Source organism: Talaromyces amestolkiae (assembly GCF_001896365.1).
Source record: "Talaromyces amestolkiae strain CIB chromosome Unknown scaffold1.1, whole genome shotgun sequence".
In the NCBI taxonomy this organism is placed as follows: Eukaryota; Fungi; Ascomycota; class Eurotiomycetes; order Eurotiales; family Trichocomaceae; genus Talaromyces; species Talaromyces amestolkiae.
The window spans coordinates 2,882,021-2,899,525 of NW_024468037.1; the positions used below are offsets into that span (position 1 = coordinate 2,882,021).

The 17,505-nt window shown below is 47.5% G+C and overlaps 6 protein-coding genes across 6 annotated transcripts; 3 read left to right on the top strand and 3 right to left on the bottom strand.

Annotated features, from left to right (window-relative positions):
- Nucleotides 1-764: 764 nt before the first annotated feature.
- On the top strand, nt 765-4,073 carry BHQ10_000944 (uncharacterized protein; the record flags this gene model as incomplete). The annotated part of the gene is made up of 7 exons (XM_040882355.1): nt 765-809; nt 861-1,038; nt 1,095-1,182; nt 1,236-1,325; nt 1,462-1,938; nt 1,987-3,085; nt 3,141-4,073. The coding sequence occupies 7 exons, from the start codon at nt 765-767 to the stop codon at nt 4,071-4,073; spliced, it is 2,910 nt and encodes a 969-aa protein (XP_040729449.1).
- Nucleotides 4,074-4,819: 746 nt separating this feature from the next.
- BHQ10_000945 (uncharacterized protein) lies at nt 4,820-5,330 on the bottom strand (the record flags this gene model as incomplete). The annotated part of the gene is made up of 2 exons (XM_040882366.1): nt 4,820-5,248; nt 5,310-5,330. The coding sequence occupies 2 exons, from the start codon at nt 5,328-5,330 to the stop codon at nt 4,820-4,822; spliced, it is 450 nt and encodes a 149-aa protein (XP_040729450.1).
- Nucleotides 5,331-5,639: 309 nt separating this feature from the next.
- On the top strand, nt 5,640-6,382 carry BHQ10_000946 (uncharacterized protein; the record flags this gene model as incomplete). Its single annotated transcript, XM_040882377.1, has 2 exons — nt 5,640-5,687; nt 5,762-6,382. The coding sequence occupies 2 exons, from the start codon at nt 5,640-5,642 to the stop codon at nt 6,380-6,382; spliced, it is 669 nt and encodes a 222-aa protein (XP_040729451.1).
- Nucleotides 6,383-6,705: 323 nt separating this feature from the next.
- BHQ10_000947 (uncharacterized protein) lies at nt 6,706-8,038 on the top strand (the record flags this gene model as incomplete). The annotated part of the gene is made up of 2 exons (XM_040882388.1): nt 6,706-6,777; nt 6,896-8,038. 2 exons carry the CDS (start codon nt 6,706-6,708, stop codon nt 8,036-8,038), a joined length of 1,215 nt encoding a protein of 404 aa, XP_040729452.1.
- Nucleotides 8,039-8,344: 306 nt separating this feature from the next.
- Nucleotides 8,345-9,675, bottom strand: BHQ10_000948 (uncharacterized protein; the record flags this gene model as incomplete). Its single annotated transcript, XM_040882399.1, has 2 exons — nt 8,345-9,420; nt 9,468-9,675. The coding sequence occupies 2 exons, from the start codon at nt 9,673-9,675 to the stop codon at nt 8,345-8,347; spliced, it is 1,284 nt and encodes a 427-aa protein (XP_040729453.1).
- Nucleotides 9,676-12,567: 2,892 nt separating this feature from the next.
- Nucleotides 12,568-15,519, bottom strand: BHQ10_000949 (uncharacterized protein; the record flags this gene model as incomplete). Its single annotated transcript, XM_040882410.1, has 1 exon — nt 12,568-15,519. One exon carries the CDS (start codon nt 15,517-15,519, stop codon nt 12,568-12,570), a length of 2,952 nt encoding a protein of 983 aa, XP_040729454.1.
- Between the last annotated feature and the right edge of the window lie 1,986 nt (nt 15,520-17,505).

Genomic DNA, 17,505 nt, shown 5'->3' on the forward strand with positions numbered 1-17,505 from the left:
AGTGAGAGGATGATGTGGCCGGGTTCCGAGAAGCAAGTCAGAAAGCAGTGAGCTTTTACTAGGAAAACCGTTGGTCAGTCGTTGCCACGTTGAGATGCGCGGTGTCCACAGTGCTCGTTACTCCAGTCAGAATGTCAGCCTCCACCTGTGAGGGGGAACAGGGAGCAGCAGGTCAATGACATTAACCGGCGGAATGACCAGTATGCGGGGATGGGTTGCATGCGTTGTCTGCTTACAAGTTCCAAGACACTGGCCCGATGGCAGTTTTGTCGCGCGTCGTGACTCGTTTGTTGGCTATTCGGAGTTGAGATGAAAGGGTGGCCCTTTGGCCCTTTCGGGGAGAGTCGACACGCTTCAAGATTTACCCATCCAATCGTCTTGAGCCTTTCTACACCGCTCCACTTTGGCAGCTCTCAACGATCCCCAGATCCTAGTATGAACATATTTTGTTTTATTATCGATTGTTTAGCAGTGGTCTTCCTTCATATAAACGACTGTCCGATCACCGCCACGTTCCTGTTCCTGACAGCTGAAGTTACGACACAACCCTAACCCCTTCGTAGGGTTCGGTTCGGAAATAAGCCGACAACGTCGGCTTATCTCCGGGTGAACAGCGCTAGTTAATTATTGCTTAGCGCATCTTTAGTCAGCCGTTATATCACATATGATTGGTTCAGTGTTGGCCTCCTACATCACGTACTGTTCGCGACAGGAACATGTAGATATTCTGCAACCTCACTCTTAAACGCCTCAACGTCGCCCTCATGACTGAACGTCCTGCTGCACCTGTCAAGCTCTCTCTGCCACTAGTAAGCTACTTAAGTTATTGATTTTGTTCCCTCCTAATCATTTCTCGACAGAAATATCAGCAGGATTTGTTCAACGAGCTCCGCAACGAAGATGAGCTCGTCATTCTCGCTCGAGGGCTGGGCCTCTTGCGGATCGTGACCAATCTACTACATGCTTTTGATGCAGCTGGTAACAATCTGATCATAGTGGTTGGCGCCGATGAGAGAGAAAATGAATGGATTGGCGAAGGTACTGCCTTGATATATCGTTGACTTAAACTTACTAATACCTACTTGTTCGATAAGCCCTTGCGGAGCACTATGCGATCAGCAAGTCTCCTCTGGCAAGAGGATTGAAAGTGATCAATACAGATAGAGCCACTGTTCCTATGAGGTGTGTTGAGCTGTAATGTATACGCACATGAACTGACAACTGACAAATATCAGAGAGAAAACGTATAATCAAGGGGGTATATTAAGCGTGACCTCGCGCATATTGGTTGTTGATTTACTGTCCAGTAAGCAAGCTGAGCCGTGGTTTGGTCTACCATCCTTTAACCTTATTTCAGAGCTTCTTAACCCGGAGAAAATCACCGGTATAATTTTGTTGCATGCGGAAAGGCAGGTCGATTGGATCCCTACTAAGACTTGTGCAATGATAACCTCAAATCAGGGTCATTGCAACCGCTCTAGAAGCTTTCATCGTACGAGTATATCGCCAATTCAATCGAAATGGTTTCCTCAAAGCGTTCTCTGATAGCCCCGAGCCCTTCACCACTGGATTTGCGCCTTTGTCCAATATGTTACGAAATCTTTTCTTGCGGAAGCCGTCGCTCTGGCCTCGATTTCATGTCACTGTCGCCGAATCCCTCGAGGGTCGGCGCAAGGCAGAAGTGATTGAACTGGAAGTCCCCATGACTGACAAAATGAGAGACATTCAAAATGCAGTTATGGAATGCGTCGAAACGAGTGTATCGGAGCTAAAGAAGGCTAACAGCGGTCTCGACATGGAAGATTGGACGTTGGATAGTGCTTTGCATAAAAATTTTGATGTTGCGATACGTCGACAATTGGATCCGATATGGCACCGTGTCAGTTTCAGGACTCGACAGATTGCCAATGATTTGACGGTGCTGAGAGCTATATTACAGTAAGACAGAGAAGATATCAAATTGATTTACGTGACTAACTTCTACAGCTCTCTTCTTACATATGATGCGGTTTCTCTATTAAAGTACTTGGACACAGTCGTTGCAGCTCATTCGGCCCCGCCAGGTTCAACGAGACATAGCTTTTCACCTTGGCTCTTTTTGGATGCAGCACATGTCCTTTTCGAAACGGCAAAATCTCGTGTGTACCGCGGAAAGATAACTGGCGCCGAGACATTAACAACTCCGAGCGCATTTTCTGCTGCATTACAACCTGTTTTGGAAGAGCAGCCCAAATGGCATGTGCTTGCGGAAATACTTCAGGAGATTGAACAAGACGCATATTTGAATCCGACACAGCGCGGCGATTCAAATAGTACAATTTTGATTATGTGTGGTGATCAGCGCACATGCAGACAACTTCGAGATTTTCTATCATTAATGCATGACAGTCCCCTTGCTGGAACTGACGAGGAAGACGAGGCTCTAGATGAGAAAAAATCACCCGAAGATAGTACGTCAGGAGAAATACTGATGCGAAGGAAATTGAGGGAGTATCTCAATTGGAAACAGAAGTTTTCCCGGGTCAAGGATAATCTCTACGTGCCGAAACAGAATTCAACTGATGCAACAAATCGTGGGCAGAGTTCTGCTTCAGTCCCAGGAAGGGCTCCTCCAAATAAGCGTCGACGTATGCGTGGTGGTGGTTCAAACTCTCTGGTCTCTGCTCGTGCTCCGAATTCAAGTGTGCAAGGCCAAGATGAAGCCCCTATCCAAGTATCCGAATTACTAGAAGATCTCCAACCCACTTCAGTGGAGGAAGTGCTGAAGGAAGACAACGTCATCGATAATTTAGAAGATATGGAAGATTACTACGAGCTGTATGATATGAATGACCTCGTGATGATTCACCCTTACGACGGCGATATGGATGAGCGAATTTTGGAAGAAGCTCGTCCACGATACATTATCATGTATGAGCCAGACGCTGCATTCATTCGCCGAGTTGAGGTATACCGCAGTTCGCACAGTGACCGTAACGTGCGAGTGTACTTTATGTACTACGGTGGCTCGGTTGAGGAGCAGCGCTACCTGAGCGCAGTGCGACGGGAAAAAGATGCTTTCACAAAGCTCATTACAGAAAAGGGCGTAAGTTTGTTCCTTGTCTGAGATCACGGATGTTTGCTAAATTCACCCATCGTAGGGTATGGCTGTGACTCTTACACACGACAAAAGTCTCGAAGATCCTGAGGAACAGTTTCTCAGAACAGTAAATACTCGAATCGCTGGAGGTGGACGATTGGCTGCCACTGCAGCACCACCTACGGTCGTTGTGGATGTTCGCGAATTCAGAAGCGCGCTCCCTTCTCTACTACATGGTCGGAGTATGGTCGTTGTTCCTTGCCAACTGACAGTTGGAGACTACGTCTTGACGCCTGATATATGTGTTGAGCGTAAGTCCGTACGTGATTTGATCAGCTCTCTGAAGAACGGTCGTCTCTACAACCAGGCCGAGACGATGCTAAAACATTACAAAAATCCACTTCTTCTGATTGAATTCGACCAGAATAAGTCATTCACCTTTGACGCTTTTGCGTCCGCTTCTCTACCTAGCACGAACTTTCTTTCGGACTACGTCTTCACGTCATCCGGTAATCCTGCATCAGCCGCAAGCAGTTCTCTCGTCAATCCATCCACCCCTAAATCGGCACAACACATGCTTGTCCTCTTAACACTTGCATTCCCACGATTAAAAATCATTTGGTCATCGTCACCATATCAGACCGCCGAAATCTTTGCAGAATTAAAGAACAAAAACCCGGAACCTGACCCCATAAAGGCGGTTCAAATCGGTCTCAATGTTGATATTGCCACATCTTCGAGTCCAGGCGATGTCATGGCTGCGGCTGGTATAGAGCATCGTGTGTTCCATCAACTTCCGCAGGATATGCTTCGTTCCGTACCTGGGGTTACGCCGGTTGTTCTCGAGCGATTGAGTCTGGAGACGAACAGTATACACGAGATTGCGAACATGAGCGTGGAAGAGCTCGATCCGCTTGTTGGGAAAGAGACGGCGCGGAAGATTGTTAAATTCTTCAGGAAAAGTGTATTTGAGGATGAAACAGAAGTTTCATGAACTTACTCACAGCATATCTGTATATCAGCTTTCAGGTCATTCTGTTATCAATATACAATACTTTTTAAGAATCCTACAATTAGACTACTAGTAAAGATTTGTAATTACCAGGATTTTCATTCTATTGCTATACAATGCATAAGAATTGGCAGGTATAAACTCTCGTAAGCAAAGGCAGTCGCAAGTGACGATGCGATGAGAACCATGACTAGAGCGAGCTTTTGAGTGAAGAATGAAAAATGTGATAGTTCATAAACCATGACATGCAGTGAATGCGTATGTGGCAAAACGTCAAAATCAAGTAAACACTTCGTTAAGTCGTATCGCGACCATCATCCGATTTGATGTGACCGAGAAATGATGGGGCATAGCGCCAAACAATACAACAAAGTCCGAGCGACGATGGGTCCCTGGCCGTATCATTCTGGACAACAACATGTAGCTACTCAACCAATCGCTTCCTGACCTATTACGCCTCTGGAATAAACTTCGGCGCGAGCCCACCAAGTCGAAGCGGTCTATCTTCAATATCAGGTCAAGAAAAGCGATATCGTGAATGGCACATCATGACTGTGTTCCCGAATAAGATTTTCCCATGAATAGAATAACCCAGATTATTCAACAATGAAAAGCGACCCAGATCGACCCATGGCACTCGTGTCCCGTCGGGGGCGAACCACTTTTGGCTGAAATATTTGTGATAACAAAAGTGGTAAGCTAGCCGGGGATGTATAAGCGGTGATTTTTTAGATCTCATCGACATCGATCTCCTTTTCGTCTTCACTGTCACGGTCCTCGTCGAACTCGACGTTGTCTTCGAAACCTTCGTGACCGTATGTATCGGTTTCGTTGATTTTGGCGGTTTCGGGCAACTCGCCATAAGCCTTGAGACTACGAGCCTCGTCGGCGCTGTATTTCATAATAACATCGCCCTTCTCGTCTTGGTAGTCGCGGAGAGAAAGCAGGATGATATCGCCTTGATTGATCCAGACCTTCTTGCGGAGTTTTCCTCGGATATGTGCGAGACGCTTTTCGCCGTCAAAGCACTGAGCTTCCAGACGACCGTTTCCTAACATCTTGACGACCTGGGCGTATTCCTGACCATCTTCCTTGAAGATAAGTTCGCGCTTTTCGTTGTCATTCTCGTTCTTTCCACGACGTCGGTTCTTACCACCCTGTTTTCGCGTGTCAGCAAGCCATTCAGGCAACAAAAGCGGGGTTGTGTGAAAATCTTACCTTTCCCTTATTCTTAGGCATCTTGATTTGATTCCAGTAGGTTCAACTTGAAAATTCAGTGTTTCATATGACAGCAAGTTAAATCCCGCAGGCCGGGGTTGTGGGTAGTGTGTTCTTGTCGGATTGTTGGAAGAAGAAGAAGACTCGGGAGGTTTTTATACGAATAGCGTGAGGGCTCACAAAAGAATTTGGTGGGGGTTTGGCGCCTGAAAATCGCCTGATTCCGCCTGTTTCGACTGCCTGCCTGAGGCGCCAATGCGTGGTTTGTGTGCCTTGCTGCCTTGTTTTCGGCGCTTGCCACCCGGGTCTTTGCACTCACCGCCCGAGGTTATGCCGATGCACGCACGTCACACGATAGCACTTCGACCACAAAAAATGGTCGGTTTCAATACTAGAGGTAGGCTTATATCAAGTATGCAATTGCTTTGAATGCTTCGCTAATCTCGACCTAGTCATCCCAGCAGTTGGCTCGACTGATTCCTCGTTATGACGTGTCTATCCACGCTGAAACCGCGAAAACCCTCTATTCCCAGCCAGACATGATACTTCTCCCTTTACCTGCGCAACCTATACGGCCTGCCTACAAAGTATTCGGTCATCATCATATCCTGTTCAAATACCATGTCGGATCGTTCTTGACCAACTGGACGATATTCCGCAGCCGCCAATATGAACAGCCGCATGTTCTGAAGCCCAAAATTCACGAGTTTTACGATAATCGCGATCCTAATACGCTATGGTGGAAGGTTGCAACACAGCCCATGAAGGTGAAGAGGGTCGTTCGAAGTCATTGGTCGCGCCGACTACGTCGAATCTTCCGCGAAGAACTGTATTCAAGAGGATATGATGAGACTGGCAAGCCTCTTCCACTCGAAAAGCTTCCCAAGGGAGTGACTCTTCGTACGGCTCCGCTACGTGGGACCCTAGAGATAGAGCCTATGGTGTCGCTAATCACACAAAAAGATACAGCGGTCAAACGACTGGTGAAAATCCAGCTAGACCGTGTCATGGAAGCCATGAAAGAGTGGCCAATTGATAAGCGCACGGGAGCTTACCAAAATTCTCCGCCGTGAAGAAGGCTTCTACTGACGAGGAATGGTATCATAGTGCTACAAAATAGAGTCATCTGTAACAATATTATTGATCCCAATTTTTTATTATCTACTACAATCGAAAGTCCAAATCTAAAATCGAATGATAGCATATTGTGGGTCCCATTCGTCAGCTCGGCCTGTGATTGGCGCATAAGCATGTACCTGGCAAGTTTAGCACGTGTCGCTCCTGAGAAGTCGCAGAGTCCCTGAGCAAATTGAAGTACACATCAACATCATCACTTGTTCGTCGCTTTCCACCGCTCCTGGCGCATTGATATCGGCACAGTAGTCATCTCTTCGAAATGTTGGTATCCTTGACTGTGGGCAAGGTCGACGCTGGCGTCGCAGTCTTGTTAACGCAAGATAACAGATTGGTAGGCAGCTCCATACCGGACCTAACGTCGCAAACATCCTTGACATGTCGCGTGATGATAAGATTATATTTGTGCATGAAAAAGCTCCGACTGTGGCGCTAACAATTTGATTATATAGATTGAGTTTCCCTCCGTGCTACTGCCCAAGAATATCAGCTCGGGAAGCATCGTGGATATCGACGTCTCACGAAACCATGCTGCCGAATCCAAGAGTATAGCGAGCTTCCAGTCACTTCAAAAACGTATCCTCAACACCTATGGTCTTGAGACTCCCTCTCCGCCCGTTCTACGTCTTCGAAATGCTACACAAACATCCTTGGTCCTTGAATGGGAGCCCATTAAACTTGCTACAGCCTCGTTGAAATCGCTGTCACTCTATCGCAACGGATCAAAAGCAGGATCGATACCCCGTCCTCTTGAAATGATGAGTACCAAAATAAGCGGTCTTGCGATTCACGCCGAGTACACATTCCACCTCGTCTTGCGTACCACAGCCGGGACTTATCACTCGGAAAAGCTGACTTGCCGTACTCACAAGATGACTGATCTTTCGGGCATAACGGTTACTCCAGGCATCATGCCTCAACCTCAAAGAGAGGCTCTTGCACGCGCCATTGATAGAATAGGCGGAAAACTCATCGACACTGTACGGATTGATACCACACATTTTGTTTGTACAGAAGGTCGGGGTCCGGCTTGGGAGAAGGCCGTGGAAATGAACCTGCCCGTTGTGCGACCCGAATGGCTTGATGCATGTGAGGCCGAGGGGACTATTGTTGGGGTAAGAGGTTATTACTTGAATGCGGACCCGAAACATCGACAGCTAGGACCACGTCAAGTACCGCAGCAGCAACAACAGCCGACTCCTGAGTCTGTTGTTTCAGAAGCAACAACMCCCCCAGCCAGTAGCCACTCGAACCTGCCAGTGCAAAATGCACCCGCAGCAATTCCAGAAGGACCGCCCACACCGTTTCCGGGTGGACCTACAGAAGTCACAGCAGCCGAGATTCAACCAGAGCATGAAGATGATCATTCCGAACCTCCCGCTCCACCTCCGAAAGACGAACCTGCTGAAGGGGTGAAAGATGACGAAAAAGACGACGCCGACGAATCCGACGGCCATGACGAAGCTGAAGATACTAAAGAGACCGATGTGAAAGAAGGCCTTGAAACCGTACCAGCCGTCGAAGCTGAGACATTGAAAGAGATAGATAAAGTTCAACCGGAAGGCGAGGGCGAGCTAGAAGAGGTTTCTCTTTAAATTGTCACCCGCTTGTACGAATGTTTTCACAGTACAAAATACGAGGCCAGCGCGTTTTATATGTTTATCTTCTGCTTACTTGTCACGGGCTTGTAGATTTTCGGCCGTGCCTGGGATATGTGCTAACAATGATTAGTGATTATTGATACCATTGACTATGCAATGTGTGTTTACATGTATTAGCTTTCGGCGTATCTACAAGGTGTAATATAATTCATCATCATTTATTATTGGAGATCCTGCTTCTTGATAACAATGACTGTTCAGACAAGAATATATTTACAATCACAAATAAGAACTAGCGTACTACCAAGTAATAGGCTTCGCAATCGTACTTTCAACAGGCGGAATCAACGGCCTCAACGCATACCCATAATCACCCGCATTCGGCGTACGAAGCAAAGTATGAATATGGAACTTCTTCGGCTCCTCATTCGTCAAAAACACACCCGAGTGATGATCAAACTCTACAAGGATGACGGGGCTCTGTAGACGGTAGTAGAATGGATCATTATCCTCATAGCCGCCGATCCAGGAGAAGTATGTTTCGGCCTCGTGTTTCTTGATTTGTTCGATTTTGAGGTCGCGGGATCGCTTGGGCAGGTAGAGGAGGTATTGCTCTAGGATACTGTAGACAAGCTCTTTTTGTGCGGAGGTGAAGCCCGAGACGAGGACACCCTCGTATGGTATTTGTCTGTTGTCACGGTACGCGCCGCACAGGTGTCGCTGGTCATCTTTGTTGGTACGGCCAGGAGGCATTTCGGGGTCGTTCATTTTCTTATATGTTTGAGCCTTTTGCTGGACTTCAGCCGGCAAGGACTGCATGAGTTGAATACCAAGAGTCTCCTCGACTTGTAGAATGCGAGTACCCTTGTATGGACCAGAATCAATCTCGTTAGGCTCGGCACCAGTGAACCATGGACTAGCGACAATTTGTCCCTTGTAGATGAAGATATTGAGGCAGAGATGGTGACCGTAGAATGTCCATCCCCAAGGCCGTGTAGTAGACGGTCTTCCGAAAATAGCAAAGTTGTACGAAAATTCATTCATGACTTTGGAGGATTCAACCAATTCGCCGAGATAATGATTGATTCGCATCGCTTTGACAGCTTTGTCGTACCCTTCGGGAGAGAGGGTGGTCTCGAGGACTTTCATAATGGCTTCTCGGACGGGAGCATCAACTTCGTCTAAACGCAGGCCCTTGTGAACAAGAAGAAATTCGGGGTTTGACCATGTTCGCCATTCGGGTGAGTCGATGTGGAATGAGATGGCTTTGCGTTGGTCGTCATTCAGGAGTTTAGTCAGGCCTTCGACTGAGGAAACGATGTCTTCGACTGGAAGTCCTTCGTCTTGGATGGGGAACAAACCCTGACGGATGGTGCCTTTATCAAGTCAGCAGCACTCCAGAGACGGCTCTAATCAGGCATACCATCTGTAGAAATTCCCTGATAAGGCTCTTCATACAAATCCCGCCAATGCTCAAACAAAGCATATAACCAAGGAGGAATGTGCTTCGTCTTGAATGCATGAGCATACTCGTGCGCATCCTGGGTCTTCATGGTCGTGAAGCGTGGAATTCCCAGGTCCGGGAGATATTGGCGGTATTCGCCGGTAGGCTGTTCTTCTGGGATGGACATTGTGTAGATGTCTGATGGTAAGTATTGGGAGTGGAGGAATTGAATCTATTTTCGGGTATAGGCCATCAAGCGGGGGGACTACGGATATGAATGAACAAACAATAAGATTTTGCGCTGGAAAAAGATAAAAGTGCAACTCCTTTTCTCAGCAGTTCCGAGCTCCCCATCTTTTTATATGGCCATCCCTTCTCGCGGGGAAATGGGACACGGGTGGGGATGCCGGGATAAGCCTTTTGCCGCCTGGATACTCTTTTTTCCGCAATGCTTCCCCGGTTATTGAGTATCTAGTGGGCAGTGCATTCAGAAAATCGGTCATACGATTCAATGGATCATCTGAATGTAGAAAAAGACACTTCAAAGCAGCATCTTGTTCACTTATTGACTGACCTTCGTTCTGTAGCTAATCGATAAGCTACCTTATCGTTGTGGCACTATACCGTATCTGGATGCTTAGGGCTAGATTGGCTCGGAAAACCCGAATACTTCATCATGCAACTGCTCAATGATCGGAATCTCCATGAAAGGATGTCTGGACTGGTGACAGATTTCAACACTTCCTATCAATGCTCTCCTGGCCATTTCCAGTGGCGGCTTGAAGCCACTTCTAGACTCACGCACGAAGCATAGGATTCTCAATCCACCCCAGAGGTACAATCCTGCCCCGAGCAAGGCCACACCCGTGCAGCCAAATACCCATAATTGATCTTCTGTCCATCGACGTCGAGGACGAGAAAACGATTCCTCGTACTGTGGCTCTGCGTTTTCTTCTAGGTCTATCAGTTCGTATGAATCGGAGATGAGATTTGTCGATCGTGATGTTCTTAGCCTCAAGGCTGAGTATAGAAACATATTGCAAGATTGTAACATGGAAACAAAACTGGAATAGCATAGGTTGGGAAGCCGAAAGTTTTTAGATGGTGTAAGAGTTTTTATGGTGTTTGAGAAGAGAGCTGCTTGAGTAATAGAGGGAACCATCCTCTTATACAGACTCTAACTGTATCTCTCAGCCATTGTTCCGGTCAAAATAAGTCTAGCCTTTTTGTTCTCTAAGAGCATTCACAGTGAGTAAGCTTTTGAAGTGAATGGTGTTTTTGACATACATTGCGTGCTAGTGTGTTTTAAAAATATAAGAAAAGGAGTGGATATATTCATATTTGTGAATTCAACATTTACCAGGAAGCATGAAAAGAAGACCTGACCCTCAGAGACCGACCAATATCCATGGTTGGCTGAAGATAAAAGGAGAAGTTTTACACAGATTAGAAAAAGTGTTGGTGATCATTATGCTTCATGTTCTACATGGGGAATACCTTGAGAATGGAAACTCTATTTTAGAGTATTCATTGTGATAATCAGCCCTGAATTTTCACGGGTTACCTAGGTATCAGTATCGGCATAACCTGGAACTTTCGAAGATATAATGTTAACAGGACCTCCCGTCGACGATACTCTACACACATTATTGCTCGTAGGCAGCCACCCCTTCATATTTTACTGTTCTACGTATCACTCGCACTAAACACACTCCAACTGCCTACTATCTACGTCTCCTAACATATCTGACGACTATCAGGCCATTTTCCACACACTTCTGAACCCTGGCAGCGGGGAAAAAGTCCATCACCCTCGGTGCTCAGAAGTGGACTTTGCACGATTCGAACGGGAATTCGAGCGAGGAGCGCGCGACGGATTCGGCTACAGCAGCCTCTCGTTTGATGGCGAAAAGGAGCTTGTCAAGTTTGTCACTAACCCGAATTCTATGCACCAAGCTTCACCGACTTGGCTTAACTGATTGTTTCCTCATCTGGGCCTTGGTCAGCGTCTGGGACGCCGTGCGGAGCTCTTAGAGATAGGTCAATCAAGGAGACCAAATGATTAAGTTACTATCCCTAGATAAGCATCCCGACACGGTACCTTTTAGCCCCGATAGCGAAAGCGCTATTCGGTAGAGCCAAGCAGCCTGACGCAGGTCTATTTGTGCTCCCAACCGACCATACCCTACCGTTACCACCACCGAAACTGGATATTCCAAAAGCTATGAGGAGATTGTCGAAGGTGCGAAACTTCTCCTTGGAGGGACTAATGGATGCACTGGTGTCGTGATCCTAGTCAAGCTTACGTCTCTCGGACCCAGAGAAGATTGTATCAATTATGGGTTTGTGGAAGTCTGGTCCAGCCTCCCGTCAAGAAATCACACTGACATGGGATTTCATTCTGCGTGAAGAGCACAAGGCTTTTTTGCACTTGATCACCGATCCAATACCACCTTTGAAGCTTGACTTACTTTGCAAGGCAATCGATGCGGCTACGTGAAGCGAATTTACACGAAACGCGAGGGGGCCTGAAGTTCGTCGAACCATCCATACGTTCGAGAACCCAAAGAAAAGAAAACGGAGGGAGTATATGACCGGAGAGAGGTCGGCGCAGATTTGATTGGGAGCATGTACGATTGCTCATGCGCTTGCTTATCACTTGCACGTACGCGATCTCAGCGCAGGTTTATATAGAATCATTTACACTGGTCTAGCTTAAATTGACGGGAACTTGACACTGATATGATTAGAAGCACATACAATTACTTGCTTATTACCTAATTCATTTAGGAGCTTCAAGTAGATGATGAAGCATGCACTAAATTATAAGTGCATATCCTAGTCATGTGGTTGTAGATCTTGTTCAGGAGTGCTTAGGGTCTCCAATACTAATTGATGATCGATTATATTACTCCTAATAGATACGCCGAAAGTCAATAAAAACACATTGCACAGTCAATGGTATCAATAATCAGAAAAAAGAAACCAAACGAGGGTACAGACGCGATACTGCCTCGTTACATCAAAGTCGAATATATAAAGAAGAAAAGAGAGTATTGAGTTATGCGCAGAACAGAAACTACTGACGACTCTTTCGAGTCGAGTCTCCCACATCGACATCACTTAATATAACCTCAATTTCCCTCAGACTACCATCGCTGCGGGAACTGGTGGTCTCGAAACTCCCGCGACTCTCTTGTAATGCGTCGTCGTGAGCGTAAGAGGCATTGCGACTTTTGTGGTGCCTTTGCGACGATTTTCCCTGCACATGACGAGCGGTATCGACACCCAAGCCATGTGGTGAAAGCATAGATCTTTCACTGATCGTTGGTATCCTCATGGAGCCCAATGACGGACTTGCAGAGCGGCTGTGAATACTGTCGGCGTCGTGAGAAACGCCCATGTCGAGAGCGGCAAGTAAAGCAGCTTGAAGCATTTTGTTCTGTCGCTCCAGCGAAGCCACGCGAGACTCCAAACTCCGCACAAGATGGAGATAGTTGGTTTGAGAGCCACCAGTGAGGACTGCATCTTGGGTAGTTTGAGAGATTGAAGATAATGGTTGGTGATCATAGACCACCTTCTGCTTTCCGGCAGTCTTTCGTTCAGATGCACGAGCCTCTAGCAGACTATCCTCGGCAGGATGTGAAAGATGTTTTTGCCTCTCCTCGTCTGAAGATGGCAGCAACGGCGAATTAGGTTGAACCTGTCGTTGGGTCATATGTTTGGTGGTATCTCTTGCCGGGTAAGCTGCCTTCCCATGTCGGATAGAGAGACTTTCATTGGAGCCGCTAGTCACACTGACACTGCGAGATAAACCTCCTTCGTACCCATTCGTAGTTGCGATAGACCCTGGCATGGACGTCGCAGAGTTTCGTCGCCGGTGGTTTGGCGTGCCTTGAGCATTGACGGGTGGATCTCTGGGAAGTGGAATCCCAGGAACCGCACTGACACGGTGCTTTCGACTTGACTTCCGTGCTTCTTCCTTCCAGCTTGGAGAGCTGGGCTGTGCAATGACAGTGTTGCTAGGTTTGATTTGTGTTGCATCAAGATCGGGCTCAGACACAAAGGCTTCTTTTTTCTTGCTGGCATCCAAATCCCGCATTCGAAGCGCATGAACTTGATCGGCTCGGCCCCGTCGAGATTCTGGTCTGGAAAGAGCGGGAGACCCAGTTCTCGGTGTTTGATCGTCGTTTATACTCGAACCATCGGAGGCATCATTGCTCCTGCTTGAGTATCTTGACGATGGCCGGGGCCCAATCCAAGACCTCCGGAGTCGCAATTTCTGAGTATTCATCCCTAGAATAGGGCTATCCCTGTCTTCCTCTCTATACTCCAAAGGAGCGGAAAATGGGTGTACTGGTGTCGAAATATTCCTGTCCCTTGGAGCAGGCTTGTTGCCGATATTGGCGCCTGCACTCTGTGGAATAAGAGGCAGAGGCTTTGCCGGCGGAGGTAAAGGAGCAGTGTTTGTGATTACATACAAGGGAGTTCTCTTTACTTTCTTTCCCTTTTTGCTGGTGCTGTCAGATGCTGCAACATCCGGAGTCGCACTGCGAGAGCGACGAGATTGAATGGGCATTGGAGAAAGAAGAGCTTGAGGACGAGGAAAAATCGCCAAGCTTGGGCCAATAGAAGAAGCAGAGCGAGGGTGCACCAAGGCCGAGTCACCTGTCAAACGGCCTTGAAATCCAGCCTGAGGACGGGGATCGTGCGGGCTCAACGGCTGCTGTGGGGAAGTAACAAGCCTAGAATTGGTGGGAGACATGCATTCAGCGACTAGTTTTAGCGGTATGGGGCCGGCGTTGAGAGGCTTTGACAGGCCGGGTTCAGCTGGTGACAGGAGTGTTGGTTGGTCTGTTCTCCTGGAAGTGGAAGCTTTAGTGCTTAGTTCATGGGCGGCTTGCACTCCGTCGATTTTTTCTTCCACTAGCTTTCTTCCAAATAAAGGAGTATCAGTAACACCTTGGTTAAGGGAGTGAGGCGGTCCATTGTTTTCTTCAGTAGCGGCATTTACAATGACGGTACTAATAGTCGTTTTGGTAGGTGCAGTTCGATTTGTAGTGGCAGCAGTAGAAATAGTGGCAGATGTAGGTGCGGGTTCTCGCGGGTTTTGGGTATCACTTTTCTTTTTCTCAACCCCTAATCGCTCCGTAGCGCGGAGAAGCACTGCGAGGCTTTTCGCGTCATCACATTCACAATTATTGGATCCACAGCAGCTATCATCGTCATCCTTGTCTATATTGGACTTGCTCTGGGGGGCCTGTCTGCCAGTGCTAACGGCTCCGGCGACACGGTGCCCCTGGACACTTTTGTTCGGTGCTAAACTAGCTCCGCCAACGCGCGAATCTCTACTTTGACCTCCACTTGGGATTGTCCCCGGCTGGTCATCTTCATTTCCATTGTGGGTTGCTTGAATTAAGCGTCGATCCGTTGCTGACACCAATGGACTGTTGACAGTATTGAGGCTAGAAGGCTGTTGTGACTCCGGCTGAGGCTGAGAGTCCGATTGAGCCCGGGCTTGGTACGGCGGTGGACTTGACTCGTGAGGATACAGTTCTGGAAACGAGACAGAAAATTCGACTAGAGCAGCCAAGTCCCCTAGACTTAGAGATTCACTGCGCAAGTCGTGAAGAGGTAGCGTAGTCTGCGATGTCGATCTGTCGCCATTGCTTGTTGTTGATCCCAGGGCATGATCAAGCCATGGACGGCCAATGGCTTCTACATCTTTCTTTGTCCGCGATGGACTAGATTTATCGGTCGAGTCTCCTAGGCCTGGAAGTAATCCTTCGCGTTGTAAAGCTGTCAATTGTTGTCGTTGGACTGTGAGTTTTTCGGATGAACTACCCGACGCATTAGAGCCTTGACCTGGTGTTTTTTCCGGTTTGGTCTGGCCGAGGTATCGCAGACGGCGCTGGCCCGCCTTGAACAGGTCCATACTTCCGTTAGTAGACTTTTTGGGTGGGTTGGCTTCCTCCGTGTCTTCCTGTGCTTGAAAGAAGCGCACTAGGTCTGCGATATTCTCGTTTCGCATTGGGCGACTGGATGCTCCAGCTGATCGAGGTCGGGCTTTGCGTATTTTTGGTATTAGTGGAAATTGCTGATAATTCGTTATGGCTGCTGGCATTATAGTATGTCGTGGTGTTGTGCTGAAGGTCTTCTTGGAAGGCCTGTATGTTGGGATGACTGGGCTCGGTGCGGCAGGGCCGTTGAGCATCGAGCGGGAATCTTGAAAAGTTGTTGATAGATGTCGTTGATACTAAGATGCAATGTCTGTTGTTGTAAGGAAAGATTGATGTCGAGACACGGTTGAATGGTGAGATGGTGAGATGGTACACTTTTGTAGTGTCGAAGATGACTGAATCCGAGTCGAAATGAACGTATTTGGCCTCGTATACTCTCACATCGGCCACAGAAAGAGATATACAAGATCGTGGCACAAAGTTAAAAAGCCACGGCGTCGTTAAGTTTTGCGTGACATCTTGTATGAAATGGCCGGGGCCCAGCACCAAGACGCTTACTTCGATCTAGGGTTAAGGAAAGAAGGAAATGACAGGCGACGGCCCATGCTATATAGGACCAGCATCGAGATGTAGCACAGGCCTAGAATAAATGTGGCCGGAGAGAATAAAAAAGGAAAAACCTAAATCAAATATATGATCACACTCGGTTGTGGATCTATCTAAGCGTTGGGGTAGCCACTGGGCCAATGTTCGACATAGAACACATCGGAAGCACAATGAACTCCTCCCCCCTTGACATGATGAGTAGCAGCTAGCAATGGACGAAATGGACGCCATGCCGAAACATGCATATGCGTCGGCTCGTCAAAGACAATGAACAAGCTGGAAGAGGGGTGCTGGGCATTAGACTCCTTTGTTGCGTAGGATGAGATGTATGAGTCCCACGCTAGAGTAGAGCAGGGACAAAGATATGAGCCGAGAACACGGATCACAGTAGTGACGATGCGATTATCATTTCAGCATCGGTCTTGAGAGGATGATTGCCTGGTCCGCAGTTACTTTTCTTGCAATAAGACCATTGATGACGATCCGACAGGGTGAACCGGTTCGTTGCGTATCCAGATCGATCATCAGTTAAAGTTCGAGAGGGGCCTACTAGGCAGTAGTCACTTCAAAGAAATGGTCTAGTAACTAAAGCATATTGCTGTGGAGTGCAAATAGCACTGAGCACTGACCATCTACTCAGTGTAACCAGTAGACTCTCAGCGAGAACCACGCTGTCGGGATACATCAGTTGACACGGCTCAGATCCGGTCAGTCCGGTATTTGATTGTGGCAATTTGCCCGACAGAAGCAAGGGACGCAGTCATGCAAGCCATGTTGAGACAGATGAGATAATAATAAGTTTGAGCAGAATGAGATAGATCAATTGACGGCGGGGAAGGKGGAGATTAGAGTGTCCGGGGGATGTTCAGGCCACTTCCTCCCCTTCCGATTTGGGGACCAGTCATGTTCTTATCACTGTTGGTGGCGCCTATATGAGAGATCATCTGCTGCTAGCCCTAGTTCTCGTATTCTCGCTGATCTGACTGTCGAGACAGCAAGGGATGCGCACTAATTAGCTTACATGCATATGTCACATCTGCCAGATCAATGCACTTCCTGCTGGTCCAGGTACCAGTTAGAGTCATAGCTACGTACCAGTTGACTCTTTGATTACATGGCCTCAAGCATTAAGATCATGGGTGCCATATGCTATGCTGACTGCTACCGTGTCGGGTGCAAGGCACACGGAAAGTGCAGAACATGCTACATAAACGCAATAACATGCATGGTGTCGGAGTACATGAATCTAAAACCGCATCCTCTCTACTGAGTATATAATCTATAATTTGAGTATTATACATACCTAGGCAGATGAGCTGAAATGTCGGATTGCATAACATTGGAGCATATCAAGATACGGGATCAGTTAGTGTTCTGTTTCTTTGCCACAAGTATAAGTATAGCCACAATATCCAGGCCATCAATTGTAAAGCATTTGCAATTCTCAAGTT